Source organism: Paramormyrops kingsleyae, chromosome 10 (assembly GCF_048594095.1).
Source record: "Paramormyrops kingsleyae isolate MSU_618 chromosome 10, PKINGS_0.4, whole genome shotgun sequence".
Classification (NCBI taxonomy): domain Eukaryota; kingdom Metazoa; phylum Chordata; class Actinopteri; order Osteoglossiformes; family Mormyridae; genus Paramormyrops; species Paramormyrops kingsleyae.
The window spans coordinates 13,544,103-13,566,944 of record NC_132806.1 but is presented as its reverse complement, the minus strand read 5'-3'; the positions used below and the strand labels follow the sequence as shown (position 1 = coordinate 13,566,944).

Sequence of the window (22,842 nt, the reverse complement as noted above, 5' to 3'; positions counted from 1 at the left end):
CGGAACTGATTGGTCTATAGTTCAGACTATCTTGAGCAGCACAGCACTTTGACAGGCAGGGGACAGTGCCCCCCCAGAGGTACGGTGGGTAAGCAGCACTCAGAGAAAGGCAGCAGGCAAGGCCCAGTAGAGATTAGATTTTTATTAATTTACTCAGACACTCAGTTTTCACAACATACACAGGCAGCGCCAACTGTGGGACACGAGTACAATGTGGGTTGGAGGCAGAACAACATGCCCAGAGCTGTTTCTAAGAAAATTAAAAAGCAATTAGTTTACATGATTCTAGCGTCACACCCAGCATAAAAAGTCAGACAGTAACAGTGACATTGAACAGACAGCAGGTGGGCGGGACAGCCCGGCAGGTAAGGTCTGTAGATGACCGTCAGTAACCTAAAGTGCATCTGACCACTGGCAGCGAGATCAGGTGTGCACCACGGCACGTGAAACCAGCAAGCGGCATTACAGCTCTTCACTTTCATACAGGGGGGCCGGCTGCCGCTGGGTGCCATCTACGCTCAGGGACGACAGCTGGCTGGTCACGGGGCGCAGTTTCACATGCTGGCCAGCAGGGGCTACCTTGTTTAAGCGAGCTGGAAGGGAAAGAAAGGAGGGCAAACTGCTACACTGGCTATTCAAGAACCACGCCCTATTCCCTAAATAATGCACTATATAGGGTGACAGTCATGTAGTGTGCTCACTAAATAGTGCACTATAAAACACCCACGAAACTGTAGTGTGGAAACTACATATGGTGTGATATTCCCTGTATGCCATAATGGAATGAAAAGGCGAAGATGGTGCTAGAGAACTAGAGTGAGCATTATGCATTCCATACATTAGGAGTACCCTGGCCCTGGGGGGGGCATCATGGTTATGGCACCATGATTAGGACACCACAGCAGGATCATCTCCCAGGCTTAGCCTGGCCACAACCCAAAACAGCCCAGATCCAGTTTCAGGTCCCCACACCCGAAAGAGCCTTTCCCTTGTGGCCCCAGAGTCTAAATTCCACTTCACAGCTGTGGCCCCACATCACAGCACAATACGCGAGTGGAGGATCCAGTGTCAACTTGGAGATCAAAAGTCAGGCTGCCCGACTCAGACACATGGCCCAGAACTGAGGTGTCAAACTGTCATAGTGCAACATTGTTAGAGACTTTTCTCTGTAGCTCTCATGGGGGGGGGGGGAGCTTGGATACATCTGAATGTAGCCCAGGTAAGCCACATGATCTGCTGCTCTACTCCAACCAGTATTCCCAGTATCTTCTGGGAGAAAAGCACAGCGCCAGGCTGCAGTACTGACATCCCAGCTAGTTGGACAGACAGCAACTGCAGAATATCTGGCTTGTTCCTGATGCAAATACATGACTGCCACCAGTCCATAGCAACCATTTGCTTCTGTTCTGTGTTTGACAGCATCATCTGCCACTTACTTCCCACATCCAGCCTGGCGTTGCAGCTGGCCATGCCAGCCTCGTTGATGGCGGACACTGTGTACCAGCCTGCATCAGTCTTCTCCACCTGATCTATCAGCAGACACAGTTGGCCAGTGTTGTCCTGGTACAGGCTGCAAGGCAGCAAGGTGTCAGGGCAGCTACACTCTACATGGCCAGCAGGGGGCACAATAAGGAACAGCTACAGTACTTGAAAATCAGAAGAGCATTTTGATATAGTTGGCTGTTTCACCTGAGTATCATGCTGTGGGCATAAGCATCTTGGTGTAATCCAAACCTTTGGTCAATGTGTAGCTGTGCGCAGTCAAACATTTAATGTCCCACCTCATCCTGCTGGGATTCAGGCTCAGCATCTCCTTGTCCTTCTTCCAGTAGAGTTGGGGAGCTGGAGAAGCCAAAATCTTACACTCCAGCCGCACCGTGTCCCCCTCCATGACACGCAAATTCTTCATCTTCTGTACGAACCGTGGACAACAGAACGCTTCCTGAGCTGGGGGCGGCAGCACAGGAACATGGTCATGACAAAGATCGAGGGTTCCCCACACTAAAATTTGAGCTCTATTCCAAAGCTACTGTGATCCCACACATGGAAGCTTCATCTGACTAAGGACAAGAGGCACTTCTGACTTCAAAGCCATTACCATCTGCACAAGTTTAAAATCTATAAACCTCCATACAGGCAGTTCTCAACTGACACAAGCCATCTATTTCACCAGCTCTTACGGAAGTCAAATTTACATACAAGAATGTACTTTTTTTGTGTTAACGCTTCCATAAACTCTATGCATCTGATATTTTTCTTCAACAATTCCAGTTACTTCCCCAAGTCAAGAACTGCTTGTATATGGTTCGCTGAAGACTGGATCTCACTGGCATGCTTCTGAAGACATGAGGTGTGATGTTCAGCATCCCAGATAAATAGTGACCCCAACCATCTGGATTACAGTCAAACAGCACGCTCGGCCGGCTTGCATAGATCCCGCCCTCTCCTAGTGGCAACCTTGTGCCCCGCCCACCAGGCCCAAGCCTTACCAAGAACATCCAGGCGCATCGAAAAGCTGCTTTCTCCGGCACGGTTCCTGGCCACGCACTCGTAGATGCCTGCGTGGTGCACAGTCACTACCTCGATGATGAAGGAGTGCAGGCCCTTCTCGCATACCAGCATCTTGTGGTAGTCATCAGGGCGGATTGCCTTGCCATTCAGGTACCACGTCACATCAGGTGTTGGCAGACCCCCCACCTTGACAGAATAAACCCAAAGTCAAGTAGCTTGATGGGACCATGATCTTATTACACGACTCTCCCTCGAGAATGATGGTGTACCTTGAAGTCGATCCTGCAGAATCGACCTTCCTCCACAGTGAGGTCCTGGGGTACCTGCAGGAAACGGGGGGCATAGCACTTCTCCTGGATGGCGGAGCCCTCATTGCCATCAGTCCCAGAATACTGCTTGCTCCTGCCAGACCCAGAGAACCACAAAACTGAGTCCAATTCCCACCCAAAGTCAACTTCCTGTCAACAACAATCAGGCTTGATTTGGATTTGAATACTTGGACCCAGTAAGCACCATGCTAAACACTGACATACCCTCAGGAGTAGCCTGGAGTTCACGATTCAAAGAGCAGTTACTATATCTGTACCCATTACGGCACCTCCCAATGGATGTCACTCATGCTGGTGTCAGGAATCTGACCCCAAGTCTGACATAGCACACTTACGAAATAGTAGACGGCTGAGCTGAAGGATGTAACCGGAAAGTAAGTACTTGTCTGAGAGATATGAAAGTTCCAGTTGCTGGGTCACTTACCATATTCCTCCTGAGTGTCGTCCCTCTGGTGATTCTGGCTGCAAATACATGGGAGACTCCTTAAACAATGTGGATTCAGAAAGAATGACACTAGACTGTAAAAGACCTTCAGGATGACAAACCAGGCAACTCGGCATTAATGTAAACCAATGGTGCTCCAAAAATGGCTGACACTATGCTCCGACCTCAAGCTTTGCTCTCACCTGTATGTCTCGAAGAAGAGCAAGATGAGAAAGCTGAACAATTCCAGTGTACTTGTACTCATACTTGTGCAAATGGCAAATTCAACTAAATTTCATTAAGGTCTTGTTCCAAGGTGCATGGCTGTTTGCAAACAGATGAACCTTTGACCAGAGGACAGGGGGGCTTGCTTTCAGTTCAGATAGAGCAAATGCGTGCATGGGTGGGTGGTCCTGGTCCAGGTCCCATGCCACATTCCGAATGCCACCACCACATAGGAACGTCACACCTGCTATTTCTGTCCCCGTTCTTAGAACGGGAATGTGGTTTATCTCCCATGACGTAGCCCCCCCCGGAAAACATTTCCATCTTAAAATGACAGTGGAAAGGGAACCTTACATACAGAACCGATGAGACCATAAGAACCCCTCCATACAAGGATCTTAGTTGGTGGGTCATTTGAGACATCACCACTGAAACACAGTGATGTTCACTTAAAGACGTTAATCACAAAGCAGTACCAAGTTACCCATTTAAGGCCTTGAGCCTTAATGTTTAACTAAAAAACAAGGGCTGACACACAAGGCTGTATTTGAGATCCTGAGATGAGCTGATAGACAGCGAGTGAGACCATACCTGATCCGGCTGCACTTCTGGATGCTTGTCCAGCTCGAAGACGGAGGCGGCGTTGTCAGGACCCAGCAGTCTCCGTGCCATACGTTCTTCATATGACTGTTTCTGCAGAACATGGTGCAGAGAAACATCAGCAAGATGCCAAACTCGGCAACCTACCTCCATCTTGAACAGGAAAGCCAACTGGCTATAGGGAGATTCATTTCAAGTAGACCCCATGCACCTCACGGATACCTGGCTGTTCCTCCTGCGGGCCTCCTTGTTACGTAGCTGCTTCTCGAGGTCTTGGATGAGCGCATCCTTAGATCCCTGTATCTCCTCATCCGTGGACCGAGACACTGGCCGGGGGGCTGTTTTCTTGAGGATGGGCTTGGGGTTACTGGGGAACCAGAAGGCACACATGCTAATAACACAGGCTAGCCCCAACATTAGCTGTGGTGCCCAATAAGCTAAAGACTGAAGTTAAACCTAGGCTTTGGATCTTACACATGATGCCAGGAAAATGCACTACTGGATGTACCTGTTGGAGGTCCCTTTGTAGCTGGCTGGGAGGGACACAAACGGAGATGGGGTACCAGTTTGCTGAGAGGGGGTGGCAGGCTTGGGGAGGGACGAGCTTGCTGTGGTGGGGGTATACGCAGAACAGTTGGCTGAGGAGGATGGAGGTGGTGCAGACTGCAGAGTGACCAGCTTAGGGAGGGATGTCGGGGTTGTGAGAGAGTGAGAGGAACCGGGCTGAGGAGATGACTGGGAGGGCAGGACGGAGCAGAGGAAGGCAACGGGGGAGGTGCGAGAAGGGGGGGCACTGGTCACTTTGGGGATTAGTGTAATGCTAGAGCGCATCGGGGCATGGGATGGAGAGGCTGGCATGGAGGAAGTTGAAGAAGGCCCTGGAGTGGACACCGGAGAGCTCAAGTTGGAAGACGAAGGGGAAGTCTTGATGCTGCCGTTGGCCTGTAGACTCTCATAGCTGGGAGCCTGGAAGTGCGGCTGTGACTGGATGAAGTGACGTGGGCGCTCGTAGTTGAAAGCGCTGGGAGGGTAGAGGGTGGGAGAGAAGGTAGGCAGGTCGGCCACACTCATGCTGCCAGAATGGTGCTGGTCGCCGAGCCGCTGGGGACTGGTGGGTGTCTTCGGCGAGAGCTCCTTGACTTCGGCTGGTGAGGTGGGAGCACAGGCCTCTTGGGGACTCTGGGCCTGGGAACTGTAGTTTGTCCCACGCACACCTTCACTTAGTTTCTGTTGCTCTGAGGACCTGGACACCAGAAAGGAATGAAGGTATTATTTCCAAAGGAACAGCACAAAATGGTATCAAATAATAGATATTTAATCTTTCGTCAAAAAAAGTGGCTACACATACTAGTAATAAAACTACAGGCTGTTCAGCAGAACATTCAAGGTTATGTTCAGGACTATAGTAAGGTCCCGCTGCACAGAAGTAAAGTTCTTGATTAAACTGGGAACCTGCTCCAACCTGTTGTGATTTTTCATAGCAGGTGCTAATCAGCTGGCAAGGCTTCTGGTGGGAATAAACTGAAATGCAACACACACACTCCTTTAGAAATGGGACCATCCCTGAAGTACCAACTCTGAGCCAAGACAGACCACCTGACCTAATGACTCAACCACAGCCACCAATAGTTTCCAGGATTATTGCAAGAAACTGGATGAGGAAGCAAGGTTGAACCTAATCCTACTTTTAAACCTCCACTAACAAACAGTTACATAACAAGCCAAGTGGGTGTGCAGGGGGTGCTGGGAGACTGAGAGGGTCTGAGACAGACACACTGAGGCCATTGAGGGGAGGGGAACTTGGAGCTCTTCACGTCAGACCCCATTCAGCTACCCTGGAATCTATCCAGGTTCCCCCTCACAGGAATTCCCCCCCCCCCCCCACCCCATTGGGTCAGAGGGACTGACGCACATGGGAGTCCTTGTCCATCCATTAAGGGCAACCACAGTTGGACCCAGAGGTCTGGTAATCAGTCAAGTGTCATTTCCACTAGCTACTCTGAACAATCAGCATCTATGCTGCCTGTCCTTCTTCTAGCAGGCCTGCCTCATATTGCCATGAGATATACATGCCATGTTATCACCTTATATCCTGTCACAGCTGAAGAGCTACAAAGCCAAGGAAGTTAACGGATGGAGCAGAAAAGTGTTCAGCTGCATTCGAGACCCATGCCAAACCCAGCTCTCGTTGAATTCAGCTCTGTAGAAGTACCCTTCATGACCTTCAACACGATCGCTGGGAGCAACAGGTGTATGAAGAGGATCACGGAGATTTACCGCTGCCAAGGCAGGGATAGCCAGACACCCAGTACCCGTCACGGTCCAGCGTCCTCCGACAAAAATACAGCATCACATCACAACTGCAGATAAGGGCCAAAGGTGAGGTTGATGGCACTTAACCCATGCTCATGCGGTGTGCCTCTCTGGGGTCACCTTAGCAGGGCACTGTGTTACTCACTGCCAAAGACTCACCAATAACTCGCCAAAAAGCTACCTCCACTGCAAGAGCAGCAGTAAGCCACCACCACACCCAGTATAAAGCTCCTTTTGTCTGCCATGCGCATCCCATGAGGGCATTAAATGCTTATCTGTGTCCCAGAACTAGCTGGCATACGCTCATCATTTGTGGGAGTCCGAGTTCCCATAATATAGCCGCTTACTGTGGGATGTTCTGACAGTGAGATACAGTTATTTCCAGGGTAACCTCCCACTGAAGCACAGCAGCTCCAGTTTGTAGAAATTGCTGAAAGTTCGACAGACCAAGAAGTGACAATAAAAAAAAGGTTTATAAAGAGGGTCCAGTTGTGGGACTTCAGGAAGTCTGTAGAATCACATGCATGGGACTGCCCAAATCACCCCCAAACCCGAAAATGTGTGGTCAAGCGCCACCTGGACATCTGCAACAGCTAATTTACGAAAAGAGATTTTAAATAACCAGCAGTTTTTAGACAGAGATGAGGCATCAAAAACACAGCGCAAAAGCGGGGAGTGGCAGGGGCACAGGAGGAACGTGAACCCTCCAAATTTTTAATTGACTTCATTAATCTCACCAAAAAAAAAAATCAAAAACGGAACTTTACATTTAAATAATTGAGTCGAGTTCCCCCCATATCAAACTCTCTCCAACGCCATTGCTGACTGGGATGGGAATTACTGCCATGCAGGACTCGGAACGCTTATAAATATGCAAAGCCATATAAAATAACCATAAGGCAGGAAAAGGATAAATGCCCGGCTGTCAGATTGACCCTTATAACTCTGAGTCTGACTAACACCAACTAGAGAAGGAAAATAAAAACGGCTAAACGAAGCAACATTTACAAGACAGGAGCAGCCATTATAATCGAGCTAAAGTCACCATTTCACCCAGTGTAAACAGCTGAGCCCTATCCATCATAAAAGCCGTACAAAGTAACCCCGACAAGGGATGAGGCTGAGTATAGGAGTTACCTTTGGACGGCCGGCGGGGTGTGGAAAGCCTGCGATCACCTGCTGGGATGTGCGCTCCCACTGCCCGTGGCAGCGCCGATCTCTATGCGGGGGCACCGGGTTTCCACCTCACTGCACCAAGCGTATCGGCTAGGGGAAGCAGACCTCTCTGACTGAGCACCGTGAATGCCTCCGTGGCTTATAAACGGGCGCCCCGGGGGCGGAGGGGCTGTGGCCGGAGCTTAATCCGCCCCCCCATTTACAGTCGGTCGTTTACGCCGGACACTCAGCAGCTTTACCGCAGCGCTCATGCTCTTAAATGTCCATCGTTAATGAGAAAATGTTAATAACGCTCGCGTTTTTCAATAGCCTGGGTCACGAAATTATAACTAAACTATCTCACAATGTAGTATTACGTAATTGCTCCCTCTGGCGGTCCTGGTAGCGGAGGAATATAAAGGCAGAAATCTCCCCTGAAGTGAGCGGACTATTATTGACAGTTACCTTGGTTTCATAGGTGAAAAAGCGCATTTAAGGGCAATACTTAGAAGGATCCTTAAGACAGAGCATGTTTTCCAAGTCACTTACATCCATGGACCCAACGGCACGTATAAAAACACACGACTTACATAGACGGCTCCAGACTTTTACCCCAAGGGGTGCAATGTGCGAGAGCTCAATAAATTCATCCCAATAAATACATTTGTTAAAAAAATAGTAAATGCATTTACAATAAATTATTACTACATACTGATATGACTGGCACAGGCCATATTTTCAAACATAACTTTATAGTTTCATTTTGTTGAACTTAAAATGTTCAAATAGCATTTGATCATATTAAGTTCAATATTAAGTTCAAATTGCACCCCTACTGACCAGTAGAGGGTGCAATTGCACTCCCAGTAAAATCGACTATGCCAATTTACTTGAGTGAAGGTGGAGGATGATCAACCCGTAGCATGACCCTGTCTTTTCTTGGTCTAGGGCTTATACATGGGACTCACGTGTCTAGTGGGGGGGCGGTCTCCTCCTCAGGGCTCTCGGGCCACTCTGGAGGAGGAATCCCTGCTGTGTCCAGCAGAAATGATGGAAAGTCGTCAGGTTCCTGCCCTGTGGACACCCCGGGTGCATGCTCCTCAGTGAATCCAGAATCATCCAGGCCTGAAGAGGGCGCCATGGGGCCACATCAGGGCATGTCTTTGCTCCTATACCTTTCTGCATGTCATGGACCAGTAAAAGCAATCTTTATGGCAGAGAGCATCACCCACCTGTATACACCTCCAGGAGAGCACTGCAATACACCTCCCCGAACTGATTGCTTGCTGTGCACTTAAAAATCCCAGAATCCTCTGGGTAAGCTTCAGTGATGACGAGGGTACACAGTTCCTCTGTGCATTATGGGAGAAACGGCAGGGAATTAATGTCCAATGTTGGCGAGACTGATAGAATGTAAGGCCTAGATAAGCGGACCTCGCACCTGCTTTCGGAGGACTTGGGGTGGCACACTTACCGGGGACAGAAGTAGAAGTGGCTTCTGGGGAAAATAGGAAAGGTCAGGGGTCATTCTGATTGCCCTTCACAGCAGGCAGTGTGCAACACTGTGCTGTATTACTGCTGATCGTAGGTCTTTGTTTTACCTGACTGTTTAACTTTGACTGGCAGCACTGCTGCATTTCTAGCACCCTAACTCTTAAGGCTGGTTCATACTTACTGCGGGTGTGCCGCAGAGAATGCGGTCGATGTGGCGTAATTTTCGTCACTGAGGTCGGGCCTGGAAGTCACGTTTGAGGGCCACGTACACAGGCGTGCACCACTTGAAAATCGAAACAACGCGGCTAGTTCAATCAGTGACTCAAATGAGGCTCCATCACTCATTGGCCAGGGAAAAATAACAGGAAGTTAGAAAGGAGATCGGAGCAAAGATTGTATATAAAAACCTTTTGTAGCCTCAATGATCAAACTGAAAAGAAACAGGGCTAGTGGAAAAGAAAGGTTGCCTGAGGAAATCTGGAAATACTGGCATTTATATGATTCCTCACTATGAGATTATAAAGGCTCCAAGATGGCTAAAAACTTAAATAAGGCAATATACCCACCTATCTCCTTGCATAGTGTAATATATAATGCGCTGCTAGTTTTAGTAAAATATTTATTTTTTAATATAACATTTATTCCATGTGTCATAAACATGACTTAAGAGCAGCTTTGCTCTACAGCGCCACCCCAGCCCTGACATGGAAGTACGTGGTGGCCTGGAGCGTTGGTACAAGACAAAACGTACAGGAACACGGACGGTCCGGCTGTACGGCTCATCTGTGTCTGCAGTAAGCATGAACCAGCCCTAAGACCCACGCCGCCTGTCCGACCTCTCGGCCTGCCGGACTCACTCTTCCTGAGGATGCGGAAGTCAGCCGAGTCTATGATCCGCTCATTCTCGCGATACCAGGACACCTGCAGGGGTGGCGTCCCACGGATCCGACATTCCAGAACCACCAGCTGGCCCTTCTCAGTGCTGATGTTGTGAAGGCGCTAGAGGGACAGTAGAGGGCCATAATTGTGTTTATAGGGCAGGTCGCTCAGCTGATCACTGATACATCACTGATAGTCATCAGTCGTGACTGTGATTAATTACTAAACAGCCCAGGTATCCTGATAAGATGTTAGCCAAAGACCCAGGGCAGCAATAGCTAAGCAGCCTTGAGCTCAGGCGGGAGGAATGTGCCACAGTCACAGCTCAGAAAACCCCACCCACACCCCAGACACATTTGCAGGACAGTTGACTTTTTCACCACTAGGGGGAACTGAAGAAGCGTTCCATCTCAGCCCACTGATGTTAGAAAAAGCATTACCTTTACAAACGTTGGGGCTACCCCCCCATTCCCAGAATAATTCTGGCTGCAGGACGGACTCTGCGTCTGGAAAGAAAAAGCAGTAGCAGAGGTAAGGTGGCGGTTGGGGCAGACGGGCAGGCTTCCGCACATTTGTCACTCCTGAAGTGCAGAGAACAGAGAGCCGGGCAATCAGCGAGCGATCAGGTGTCGGAGTGTCGCTCTCCCGGCCGCCCCTCTGCCATGCGATGCCTCTTTATGACTCAGGAGCTAAAACTGTTCTTAGGGCAGAGATGCGGCTGTCTCCACAGAGGCACTGACAGAAAAGCGTCCTCTTGTAAACAAGGATTCTGCTCAAAGGTGCCCCCACTCCCAGCACATCTTAGCATAGCCTCTGTTCAGACGATACCGGCACAGCAAGATGGGTCTGTTTATCACTGACACAGATGACCAGTACGTTCCATTAGTTGCCAGGCCACACTGCCTTTTAAACAACCGAAATTAACCTGAACTATACAAAACTGCAGAAGAAGAGACAAGCAGGGATGAGTGCAGGTCGGAAAGCATCTGTCTGTTACACTGCAGGATGCTGAGTTCTCGGTGAACCGCAGGATCGTCATACAACAGACAGGCTAAAAAATACACATTTGCTGGAATGTGTTCTCTGTCTTTGGACCCGTTTCCAAGTTTGTCTCCTAGGCAACGGCTTTCGGTTTCGAATTGGTCCGTGTGTGGCAAATGACTAATATGAATAAATCTCTTCACTAAAAATATCACTTTGTCATCATCTGGCGTTCTATGTGTTATGTGAATGTTTAAGTATCTTACTGGGTAACTTGCAAAACAACAGAGATAAAGTCCAGCAGGTGGTGTCACATTTAAAGAACTAGAGTCGTCTCGAGTTCTGGGTTAAATCTAGTGGTTGAGCAATAAAATTCGCAGAGGGAGGGGGGCAGGAGGAGATCAACCCGAAGGATCGACCAGTCTCCCAGGTGAGTACCCCTGTTATTCTCAGTACCGTTACACGAGTGACAATTACCCATCCCATGACAACTCAAGCCATGGTTAAAGCACTGCCGGCATCAAGTTTGAGAGCCACTGTTGTCACATAAGATAGTGGTTTTAGAAGACAACACTAAAAAATGACAGATGGACACATGTGACAGGAGGGGGCATGAGGGTACCCTCTGTGGGCTGATTCTGAGTGGCTGCACCAGGCTGGACCGCTGCTGCTGGATGACGGCACTGCTGGATGATTCCCTGGAGCAGGATGAGATGGTCAGGGACATGCTGGTGGTCTTCTTCTGGACCCTGGGGAGAAGGGGGTATCCCACAGTCATAGTCAAGAGGCTGTAATTACCATCAGCATTGTCCCTTTGTGTGCTTTAAGCAGATGTCAATGTAAGGGTCACAGAGTGTGGATGTGAACCTGGTGTGGGTTTGTGGGATGATAACATGACTGCTGTTCCGATGGCAGAAAGGAGCCATTAAACGGTTGGTCACCATGTGCGTGATGTCATAATACCGTGATGTCATAATGCTGTGATGTCATACTGCCAACCACACTGCTCCACTCACCCTGCCATGTTTCTGTGTCCAGGGACGACACTCTCCAATCAGCGCAGCTCTCTCTTTATGGTAAGGAGGGAAGAGGAAAGTCAGTTAGGAGCATAGCTCACCATAAGAGAGTCTAACACGCTTCGCTTAAATTTCATAACAAAATCACTGCACTTCCTAACAGGATGCCAGGATGTACTGTTACCTGGGGGAAGGGGGTCACTGTTACTGTAGGGAACCACTTCTGCTTCAGATAAAGATATTTTAATGCATTTATTCATCTGAGAAGCAGGCTGGCAGAAGCAGGGTCGACTTTCAGCTAAACTCAATGTTAATTCAATGACGCTCTAATGACGTGAAACAGAGGTGAGGCGCTTCGCCCACGGATGTGGCAGCCTGAGCTCTGACCGGCGATGCTAGTTTGAGCTGATATACTGAAGGAAACCCGAGGACAGGGTGGCTGTGAGCAGCAGCAGTGCCGCGTGTCTGTGGCCGTGTGATTTTGTGTGCGTGTCTGTACACACCATTATTTCCCAACCTGCTCCTTGGGGATCCCACACAGTCCACGTTTTTGCTCACTCCCAGCTCTCAGTAAAAATACAGACTGTCTGGAGGTCCCTGAGCACCCGTTTGGAAGACACTGGCACACACCACCATTTGCCAAAGCTTCTCTCTCTCATCACTTCTGCAGCAAAGCATGCTGGGTTGTTGTTCTTTAAATTAGTTCAGCTGCACAATCCCCCCTCCCAAAACCCCCAGCTGCTTTTCATCATGACAGAATTAGACTGGGTTTTCTAAACATTCCACCGGTGAAGACACCGAACACCCAGATATGCCGAGCATGACAACAACAACAACAGGGCAGAAAAGAGAGAGAGAGATGGATAGAAAGAGTGAGAGACAGGCAGAGAGAGAGAGAGAGAGAGAGAGAGATAGTCAGGGAGAGAAAGGGAGAAAGAGACAGCGAGAGACAGAGACAGGTGGACTTAGAGACAGACTGATGGATGGACTGGGAGAGGGACAGCGAGAAAGACTACCCTAAAATGTTAACCTTATAACATAATGTGAGCCATGGTAATAAAATGATGACATTGTGGCCCCAGCAAGCCCTGCTGTTGTACCCATGAATAACGACTTCAGTAAACCATCAGCTGTTAGCAATGAGTGCAAGACTGTAAATCGCTCTGAATAAGAAACAGCTAAGCAGCCTAATGCTAAGGCACTAAGACCTGGGGGCAGCGTAAGCCCTTATTTCCATAGTAATAGTTGTTTCCTGGCTGTTCCAAAGCTATTGTGACAGAGCCGTTACCAGTTTCAGGCAGACTCAAGGTGGCCTGTGAGGACTGTCGCTACGTTGTTCCTCCTCTTCTACCATATTTTAAGAAGGGATGATTCTAGAAATGTGGTATGGTTCAGAGAACGGGCTTGTGTCCATGCAGACAGAGACAAGGCCTGTTGACAGTTTTACAGGGTGTGACGATGACACAGCGGTAATTAAAGTATCGTTCTCTAACCAGGACATGCAAGCTTCTTGGTTAGAAGTCAGTTCATGATGCTGCTGTGATAAATGTCAGAAACACTCTGGAAAACCCTGGGGTTAGTAACAGGTCTTTGCTGAGAGGCGTGGGCACCCCCACTGCAGTGTGGGAAAGGTCGATGGGTCTCCTGGACCAATGGAGGGCTGGGGGGGGTCAGAGGGGCGCAGGGCCTTGGTGCTGAAACTCGACCTGGTCGGCGATCTAATCTCGTCATGCTCTCCAGGCTGCATTTAGCAACACATGGCGTGGGGATAAATCTTTTAGTCCACGGGAGCTGCATGGAGGTCCCTGCCCCTAGGGCACCCCTGACCAAGCCCCTGGAGAGCGAGGGAGCAGGGTGGGGGACGGGGGTCAGGTGCCCCAGAGGACGGGGAAGCACTGAAGAGCCATGCTGTCATTTTCACACCCTTCATGTGTGTGTTTCTGCTGGTGCATTCCACCATTCTACTGGGAAGTCCTCCCTGGCTTGCGTAAGAAAGCTCCAGAAATCAGATTTCAAGCTGCTGGGGGCTAATGCTCAAAGACCAGCTCTCTCTGTGTGCTAAGCACACCTGCTGTCAGTGACCATCAGAAAGAATGCTTCCATTATTTTGTGGCGATTAGTCGCCCAAACCTAGTACCATGTGTTCAGCCATCAGGACATCAGCTTCTCCTCACAGAGCGAAATCCACCATGACCGAGGAAGTGACCGATTTAGGGACGTTCAGCAGGGACCAAAAAGGAGACTTTGGTGTTTTGCATCTTGTTTGATGATTTCTTCTTTTGAGGTCAGCAAGTATCTTTCATTGTAATACACTTAATTGTAAAATTGAATGACAGTTAGGAAATATAATACATACCAGCAGAGAAAAGTCTTCAGAACCTTGAATAAAGGCTCATCTGAGTCATGGTGCTCATCAAACTATAGTGGATATTAAACCTGTTTCAGGGGTGAAAGTAGCATCATCTGCTCTGTATGTTTCATGGCAGATTGAAGAAGAGGGTAGTGAAATCATGGCACCATGAAACAGCCATAGAAAGCTTTATTTTGGGGAAACTGACCCATCAATTCCCACAGTGTGACAGCTTCTGGTGTGGCCAATCAGGAAGCAAATCTTAGTCACATGCTGTCCACATGACCAATGAGGAAACGGTTAGGGTAGCTTGCAGACGCGGTGCCCTCGTTCTTTGTGATTTGGGTCATTTGTTTTCAGCTCTGAGCTTCATGACTCTAATGGCTATTACTGTCCCAGCTTGTGTCCCTTGGAGGTGTAATAGGAAATTTTATATGAGGTGATGAATCACGCTGCGTTTACGTTCCCGGGGTGAGATGATGGCTGACTCATGCTGGCTCTCCACTCAAGAGAAACATCTTTTGGTCCAGTTCTGCTTCTCGCTGTTTTACATCCAAAATGCCGTGGTCCAAACTGTCATGACCAGTGCAGCTCACAGCTCGTCCTATTCCTGGAGGGGGTCAGAGCCACTGGGGGTGGGGGTGCCTTGTGCACTACAACAGACCTCCAGCTCCTCAGAGAGTCGAGCGTTTGGTAACAGTGTTCACATGACAACAGAGAACTAATGATATTTCTCTCTTTGGAAAAGCAATGTTAAATGGGACCCCCCCATACATGACTGAGCCATGCATACACCATAAGACGCTGCTCTGGACCTGTTTTGGTACCGCCTCACACACGCGTGGCACGTCTGCCTTCCTGTGAATTCAAACGGAATTAGTCTTGCGTTCTGTCTCCTAGCTGCACGCAACCACAGCCACTTGCACGTAACTCAATACCAGCTACTTGCAAAACCCCAAGCTGTCGCCTACATTTACCAACCCCCCCCCTTGCCCCCCCTGCCCCCAAGTCTGCCCTGCGGGATTCTTACCTGTAGGGCAACCGATGGGCACCAAGCAAGCAAGATCTGCCTGTCAGGCCTCTCTGGCAGAAGATGTGTCCTGGAGCGATGAAAGGAGAGCTAGTCCCTCTCCGCCGTCCTCTCCGCCTGTCCTCTAAGGAGGGAGTGGCAGGGTGTGGGCTAACGGGCGGGGGGAAGGGGGAGGGCTGGTGTCTGAGGTGGGCTGAAGTGAGGAAGTGAGTTCAGGCCTGTCTCGGGTTACGCGGCCCCCAATGCAGCTGACTCCACAGGAACAGCAAACGCTTGGAGCTCAAATATAGATGCCCCCTCCCCCCCCACCCCACCAGGCCAGATGAGAATTCCATGTGGACGAGCTGGGTCCAGTGGGGAGCCTGGAACACGGTAAGGCTGAGGCAGCATCCCTGGTGTGAGGCTCCATCCTCTTCGCGAGTGTGACCAGAACACTGTAGGGTCGTGACCTCCACAGCACAGAGTGAAGGGCTATGTGGGAGTAACACTCACACTCTGTGGGTAGTTAGGTCATAACCTGAGCTCCCTCAGGATCTACTGGTGCCCATAACCTAAGATCCTCATGACCTACTGGAGCCCATAACCTCAGACCACCATAACCTACTGGAGCCAATAACCTGAGATCCTCATGACCTACTGGTGCCCATAACCTGAGATCCTCATAACCTACTGGTGCCCATAACCTCAGACCACCATCACCTATTAGAGCCCATAACCTCAGACCACCATGACCTATTAGAGCCCATAACCTGAGATCCTCATGACCTACTGGAGCCCATAACCTCAGACCATTATGACCTACTGGAACCCATAACCTGAGATCCTCATGACCTACTGGTGCCCATAACCTCAGACCATTATGACCTACTGGAACCCATAACCTGAGATCCTCATGACCTACTGGTGCCCATAACCTCAGACTATTATGACCTACTGGAACCGACATAATCTACTGGAGCCTGTAACCTAAGACCCCCATGAAGTACTGGAGGAGCCCATGACCTGAGCCCCTTATTAACTAGTGGAAGAGCCCGAAACCTGAGTGTCTCATGATCTACTGGAAAGGCCCATGACCTGAGACACTCATCATCACCACCCCCAAAAAATTGTTATTTTTATTAAAATTAAGATAATACAATTGAACAACAAATGTTTTTATTTCTGCAAAATTTATGTACATTTTAAATTTTAACTCATTGAAAGCATAAAAATTTCTTAAAAAGATCTATTTTTTTTGACAATATTTATATGACAATAACACTACAGTTAGTGTTTAAACAATCAAAGGGGAAAATAAAAAAAAAACATTTGGGAAATAATCCAGTGCGCAAAAATGGATGATTGTATTTTAATCTAAAGACAATTTCAAAGTTAGGGGTTTTTCAGATCGTATACATAATCATATAACCTAAAAGAACAAGATCCACAATTGAGAAAACTATCAAAGAACATCTTAATAAACCTTTAAGTATATTTTAAAGACATTCTGTCTTATCCTGCATATATAATGAAAAAAGGAAATCTGAATACTCTTAGAATGATCTCCCAGTTTTATAGTTATAATTAATAAAAACTGATCTAATATTTAATGCATTTATCTGATCTCCTGCTGACCAGTGACTAGGAGGTTCCACTTCTCAGCTCCTGATTGCCAACACACACATTGTCCCTCTGCGACTTACACAAACCCATCACAGCCACTCGGTCATGCTGCCTGGCTGCCCCTAGAGGGGCCATCACGATCACCGTGCCTGTTCCTACATCTGCCAACCTCCTTTCGTCCGAAAGTGTGACGAATGACCCTAATGCTATTTAATCAGACTTGCATCAAACTCCAGAAACATCGATTATAGATTCCTCTAGAACTCAACTCTGACACTGTAATTTAGCAGAAATGGTTCCAAAGGATGAAGTTCATTTTTTTTTTCTTAAGCCTGGTGCAGAAAAGGTATAGAAAGCAAACTTCATTTTTCCTTAAATGTACATTTAAATATAAAATAAAAAAACATGTATTCTTTATAATGAGTCGAGCCCCAAGGTTTAAATTGAAATTTTGTCTTTATTTCTCGCCCCCAAGGTGTCCTACTGCCTCTTAGCTGTTCCGTGTTTCCTGTCTGTGTTCGACCTCGCTGTGGTTCTGGCTCGTTCCACGCCTGTCCCAGGGATTCACTGCTCTCACCACTGGTGTCCTCCTCGCTGCACTATTCCTGCACTAGTTCAGAAGGGATGACACCTCCTGTGATAGGTGTGCTGTCAAACCACCAGCGTTTTTTACACTCCATCTTACAGCAGGAAACACAGTTCTGTAAGGCACCCGTCTGACAGTAGGAGGCGCTGTAGAGTGACGACAGGGAGGAGAGCCCAGCTGTCTAACCCAGCCAGGGAAAGCACCTTTCTCCAAGCCTCTCTGAGGTTCCTCACCATGGCTAATGAAGCACAGTGTTGATGGGAGCAACATGAAATTATGTGAATATTTATTAACATATACTGCTCCTCACTTACTGCTGTGTTTATACAGCAAAATAAAATTCAGAAAAAAACTATCCTCATTCGCAATGTAAAAAAACCCACTAAACTATCTAATTGAATTATTTCAAATCATCACAGAACCAGCTGCGTTGTCACTGTAAATGAGACACATGAAGATTTATACTGCCAATATGACACTTAGCACCACCCTGTGGTGCCCTGGAGCACAACAGCTACTGTCTAAATAGACTCAGTTGTGACGTTTCTTTTCAAGCCGTTCACATGCTTGAGTTCACATTTTAAATCAGACTCACATTTCTTTTTGCTTCCTTTGAGGGTTGCTGCTTTTTTGCCTCACTTTAATTGGCTGAAGCCTTTAATGCATATTTCAGCATAAGTAGTTTGATCTAGAGTCAAGATATTTATTACTGTCTTGTTTGCTAATCAGGCCCAAATTAAAAAAAAGAAAAGAACAAAAATCACACTCCCCAGTCCAAATATTTGTCAATAATTCTAGGGGGTCAATGTTTGCATTAATACTGAAATTGAGTGAACACAATAAACCAGCTTCAGTTCTTTTAGAAGCCCACTACAGTAAAGCAATTCTTACAGGTATTTTACATTTAACCTTTCTAGTGCAAAGGAGTAGATATTATGTAAAAATAATACTGTACATGCAAGAGGCCAGTAAATATGAAATAACTATGAAACAGTGCAATTAATATGTACACCAGCCCATGTACATAGGCGTACTGCAGCAGGCCGGGGGGGTGGACCACACTCTGCCTGCAGCCCACACGTTGCGTGAATCCCAACATGCCTAAGCGGGTGGCGGGGGGCACTTTGGAGCACATACCTCCCCGGGATCACTGCATCTATGGGCCTGTGTGTGTGTGTGAGTGTAGCTGAGCCATCGGTCAGAACGGTGTATCGCAACAACTGGGGGCACATGACAAACGGAATAGCCAGCTACAGTCAGAGAGGGAATCCGTTTCGGAGAGACTGCTCCCAGTGTGTGTGTCTGCCTCAGTCACTCCCGGCTGGAACAGCCAAGCTAGGCTACTCTTCTGAGGTATTCGGCTAACGTCTCAAATGCTGCGCTTACTGTGTTTATTGCACGACCAAAAAGCTGGAGGCGCGGACAGAACCCTGACGTGTCTGAGCACTTACAGTAATATTAGTGACCAACCTGACTGGGTCTGACTTTTAACACAATGCTTTTTCACGTCAACTCATGTGAGCGCTATTTCTTGGGAAGCTCGTTGACCGGCACCGATCCGGGTCAGGGTACAGGTGTGATCCGGACTCGGCGAGGCTGCCAGCGCTGCTGTCGGGCTCCCGGTGTCACCAGCTGAAGAGGGAGTTCTGGCCCAGCGTCATGAAGTAGATCTGGCTGCTGCCGCCCGACTGGACCGAGGCAAAGAACACCTTCAAAAAGAAGAGCAGAAAGGTGGCTACTCTCTGGAAAATAGCTCCCCCGGTGGCGACTTGTGGCCCACCAAGTGTGCAGCTCATGACGACTCAGACATCCCTCAGAAGGCTCCCAATGGAGTCAATGTAATTCTCACCTTAACACTGTACTCATCTTAACATACTACTCACCTTAATACTCTGTTGACCTTAACACTGCATCCACTTTAACACACTACATATCTTAACACCATACACATTTTAACAAATAACACACATTGTACTCATTTTACACTAGTGAACACTGTACTCACCTTAACATACTACTCTTATTACTACTCTTAACACACTACCCACCTCAACATTGTACTCACCTTGACACGCTACACACCTGAACACCGTGCTTACTTTAACATCCAACACACTTTTCACGGAAAGCTTCATGAATCTCTTGCACAAAGGTCTGGTAAATAATGAAGATCTTCTACAACGTGGCTGACATTTATACAGAACGTGACATGCAGTCACTGGTGTCAATGGGTACCGCGATGTGGGGGAGCGGGTGTGTCCTCACCTTGTCGTTCCTCTCACACAGGAACTTCAACTTCTGGGCCTTCTTGTGCATGAAGACTCCCTCGAGGTGGCCGGTGCTGGCCGAACGCAGCTCGATGGCCTTATCGCCCCAGCCCATCACCTGGTTGGACTGCAGGTATGCTGAATGGGGACAGAAGAGGTGTGATCATGAGCTTAAAGAGGTTTCTGGCTCAAGCCTGGATCTCTGAAGCATCATCTGGACCAGAACATGAGATCTGGGTCGCCATGATGAAGGTCGCTTGTGGAGCACTCCTTCAAGCCCTCCAAGTGCTGTTTATCTGCACTTTGCTAAAAAGCATCTATGTACTCAGTTCCCGCGGATCATGCTCCACCTGGCTAGTGACTCGGTCACAGGACCCAAAAGAACCAGTGCCGTTTTATTTTTAGAGCCCCGGCCCAAATCGTTTGGGTGTAGGAATATATCAGTGGGCTATCAGATCCCACAGTCTCCTTGTGTTTCTAGTCCAGTCGTGTGATCTGTACACGGATTGGATCGCATGTGGTACAGGCCCCGGAAACGGTGCCGAGAGGGAGGACGAGTGAAAGATCGCAAGACGGATGGCAGAGGAGATAACAGAGTTAGAGGAGCAGAGGCGGCTCTCGCGGGTACGCACCGACGGAAGTGGGCATCTCCCCCCACTGGAGGACCGTTTCCTTGGTGATGCGCCCATAGGTGTCGATGTAGACCCCCTCGTCCTCATAGCACACCAGAACCTCTGTGCCGCTGGTGTTGGGCAGGATGATGATGGCATGAGGTCGAATGAGACCCTGGATCTGGAAGACAAGCAGAAAAGCTTTAACACACACACACACAAACACACACACACACACAACTTGAGACAAAAGAGAAAGTAACACACATATGTGCGCAAACATACACTGAGCATCAGGCATGCCACATGGGAGAGTAACACGCACACACAGTAACAAAACAAAGACTCTTAGTGCGAAACGAACACACACAATGTAACATAAGGCACCAACACTACAGCAGTACAAACTCACATGGCAGCCAATCAGAATGCCTCTGAAGCATCATCAAAAACCTCAAAAAGAGAATCAAATGTTACACTCCCACAAACGACTGGGAACGTGTTTCTGGCACGACTGGTGCCCCCCAGGCCCACCGCCAGCACCCCACAGTGAGCAAGATGAGCCCCGTTTAATGGCTTTAATTATCTGTCAAAATCTCTATTAATTACTGCTGCTCATTTTGGCTTTATTAGCCGGGTTACGGGTTTGTTTGGCTTGCAGTCTCGTTAAAGGTGTCCGCGAGCAAGTGGGGTCCGGCTGGTTTCTCGCGAGCCTCCCAGTGAACCCCCCCAGTGTGGGGGTTGCGGGTAGAGCGCCCCCCCAGTGAAAGTGTCCAAGCTGGCGATGGTCCGATAACCGGGCACACAAGATGACGAGCCTGTTCCTAAATCCGGGGCGTCGACACGTAGCTCACATGCACCCTCCTTCTGCCGGCTACCCCAAGCAGGAGCCTGGCATGCACACGCGTGTCCGAGCGTCCGTGTGCGCGCGTGTACTTGCCCGTTCCTCCTGTCTGGCTGCCACGATCCGCAGCATGAGCACGGGCACCCAGAGCCGGAGCGCGATCTTGAGCCGCTGGCGCGGGGCCGCCATCAGGGGCCAGGGCGGCGGGCAGCGGGCGAGTGGGGACTCCAGGGTGGGAGAGCGAGCGAGCGAGATAGCGAGCGGGCGGGTGAGTGGGCGGGCGAGCAGGGAGAGAGCTGGGAGAAGAGCGCAGCGCGCTGAGTGAGCGAGCGGGCGACGCAATAAACGGACTGCGCTCCGCCAAACGCATTTATACGGAGAGGATGGAAAAAAAGGAAAGCGGCGGCAGCGGCGGGCCGGGTCAGCGGAGCCTGCTCACACAGTGCCGTATTTTTAGCCACATTCGGAAAGTGGCACACAGCAGTGGGGCTGGGGCCCGACAGCCAATGGGGGCTTTCTGGGACAGTGCACTGGGAGAGCTGGGATACGTAGCGGTCTGGGTACATGTGGCGGCGTATGTGTGGGTGTGTGCGTGCGTGTCGGCCGAACTGCAGGAGTGCCCCTGTGGGCGTGTGTGCGCCCTGCGCGTGTGTCCTGTGTGTGCGTGCCCTGCATGTGCTCTCTGCTTTTCCCAATGCGGACTCGTACCTCCAGCGCGTGGGCAGGACTCATTAATGCAGCTAGATTCAGCTCAACATACAGAACATTGACATCTCACACTAGCGGGGGAAGAGGAACTCACACACAAACACACACAAGCACAAACACACACACACATACACACACACCCCCCCCACACACACACACACGATAACCAGGAGACCCCCTTATATGAGCAGGCTCCAGGGTCCACTCTCCACACAGTAACTGGTCTATTTATCCTTCATCGATGTTGTTCAGAAGTTCTAAAGTGACATTCAGGCCCCGGGGAGCGGGAGGGAGGGGGGGGCACTCACATGCGTGGGCAGGTAGAGGTCGTAGGGTGTCCCCGAGTCCACGTCAATGGCGTGGAAGCCGCACAGCGAGCCATAGATGACCTTCAGTCTCTGACCATCCTCCACGGTCAGGTTCACTGACAGTGGCTTTTGTGGCAGCGAGGTGAAGGACTGGTGAAGAGAGGGAGGGATAGAGAGGGTGAGAAGCAGGTGTAGAGAGGGTGGGAGAGAGAGAGACAGAGGGGGGGGAGATAAAGGATGAGAGTGACAGAAACACACAAAAATATAGGGATAAGAAATTCTTCATATTTCCCAGAATGCAATGTAGCACTTTAATAAAGTCTCACGAACAGTGTTTACATTCAGTGTTAAGTCATTTCACCATCATTTCACTGGTATTTCATCTTACTGCTGCCCCCTAAAGGTGCACCCAGAGCAGCTGATGTGGACATTTCTGGCCTCTCTGAGGTGCTCGTAGGCTTAGGGGCTTAGAGTCCAGCTGGTTAGTTAGCGAGCTCCTGGCTGCTAATGTGCTGCTAACTCGTGGCGGCGGAGAGCTGTGGGGGAAGTGGAGCAGGCCCCACCGGAGACCTTGAACGAGAGCGCTGCCTGCAAGGTGACCCTCTTACT

The 22,842-nt window shown here is 49.2% G+C and overlaps 2 protein-coding genes across 7 annotated transcripts in view; both read right to left on the bottom strand.

The window, feature by feature from the left end:
• Positions 1 to 127: 127 nt before the first annotated feature.
• Positions 128 to 15,462, bottom strand: myot (myotilin). Of its 2 annotated transcripts, none has more exons than XM_023794956.2 (17): positions 15,308 to 15,462; positions 11,928 to 11,980; positions 11,534 to 11,660; positions 10,371 to 10,436; positions 9,909 to 10,050; positions 8,999 to 9,055; positions 8,790 to 8,909; positions 8,526 to 8,682; positions 4,598 to 5,332; positions 4,312 to 4,456; positions 4,081 to 4,182; positions 3,265 to 3,302; positions 2,781 to 2,913; positions 2,490 to 2,697; positions 1,782 to 1,947; positions 1,437 to 1,570; positions 128 to 593 (listed from the first exon to the last, which is right to left on the bottom strand). In XM_023794956.2, the coding sequence occupies exons 2-17, from the start codon at positions 11,933 to 11,935 to the stop codon at positions 463 to 465; spliced, it is 2,469 nt and encodes an 822-aa protein (XP_023650724.1). In that variant the 5' UTR covers positions 11,936 to 11,980; positions 15,308 to 15,462; the 3' UTR covers positions 128 to 462. The 2 variants fall into 2 exon arrangements, with proteins under 2 accessions (XP_023650724.1, XP_023650725.1); XM_023794957.2 differs by having other exon boundaries at positions 9,032 to 9,055.
• A 983-nt stretch (positions 15,463 to 16,445) lies between these two features.
• LOC111835014 (mitogen-activated protein kinase kinase kinase kinase 4) overlaps positions 16,446 to 22,842 on the bottom strand; it is a 41,771-nt gene continuing 35,374 nt past the window's right edge. For all 5 annotated transcript variants that reach the window (XM_023794896.2, XM_023794898.2, XM_023794899.2 and 2 more), the window contains 4 exons: positions 22,234 to 22,383; positions 20,395 to 20,554; positions 19,761 to 19,900; positions 16,446 to 19,204 (listed from right to left, as the gene is read on the bottom strand). In XM_023794896.2, the coding sequence (XP_023650664.1) occupies positions 19,121 to 19,204; positions 19,761 to 19,900; positions 20,395 to 20,554; positions 22,234 to 22,383 (534 nt within the window). In that variant the 3' untranslated portion in view covers positions 16,446 to 19,120. The remainder of the gene's footprint in view (positions 19,205 to 19,760; positions 19,901 to 20,394; positions 20,555 to 22,233; positions 22,384 to 22,842) is intronic.

Bases quoted from the DNA above. Each gene is read 5' to 3' on its own strand.
- myot (XM_023794956.2), bottom strand. The intron at 8,910-8,998 runs GTGCGAGGTCCG...CATAATGCACAG, and splicing joins CCCAAGTCCTCCGAAAGCAG to AGGAACTGTGTACCCTCGTC. The intron at 2,698-2,780 runs GTACACCATCAT...TATTCTGTCAAG, and splicing joins TCTGCAGGATCGACTTCAAG to GTGGGGGGTCTGCCAACACC.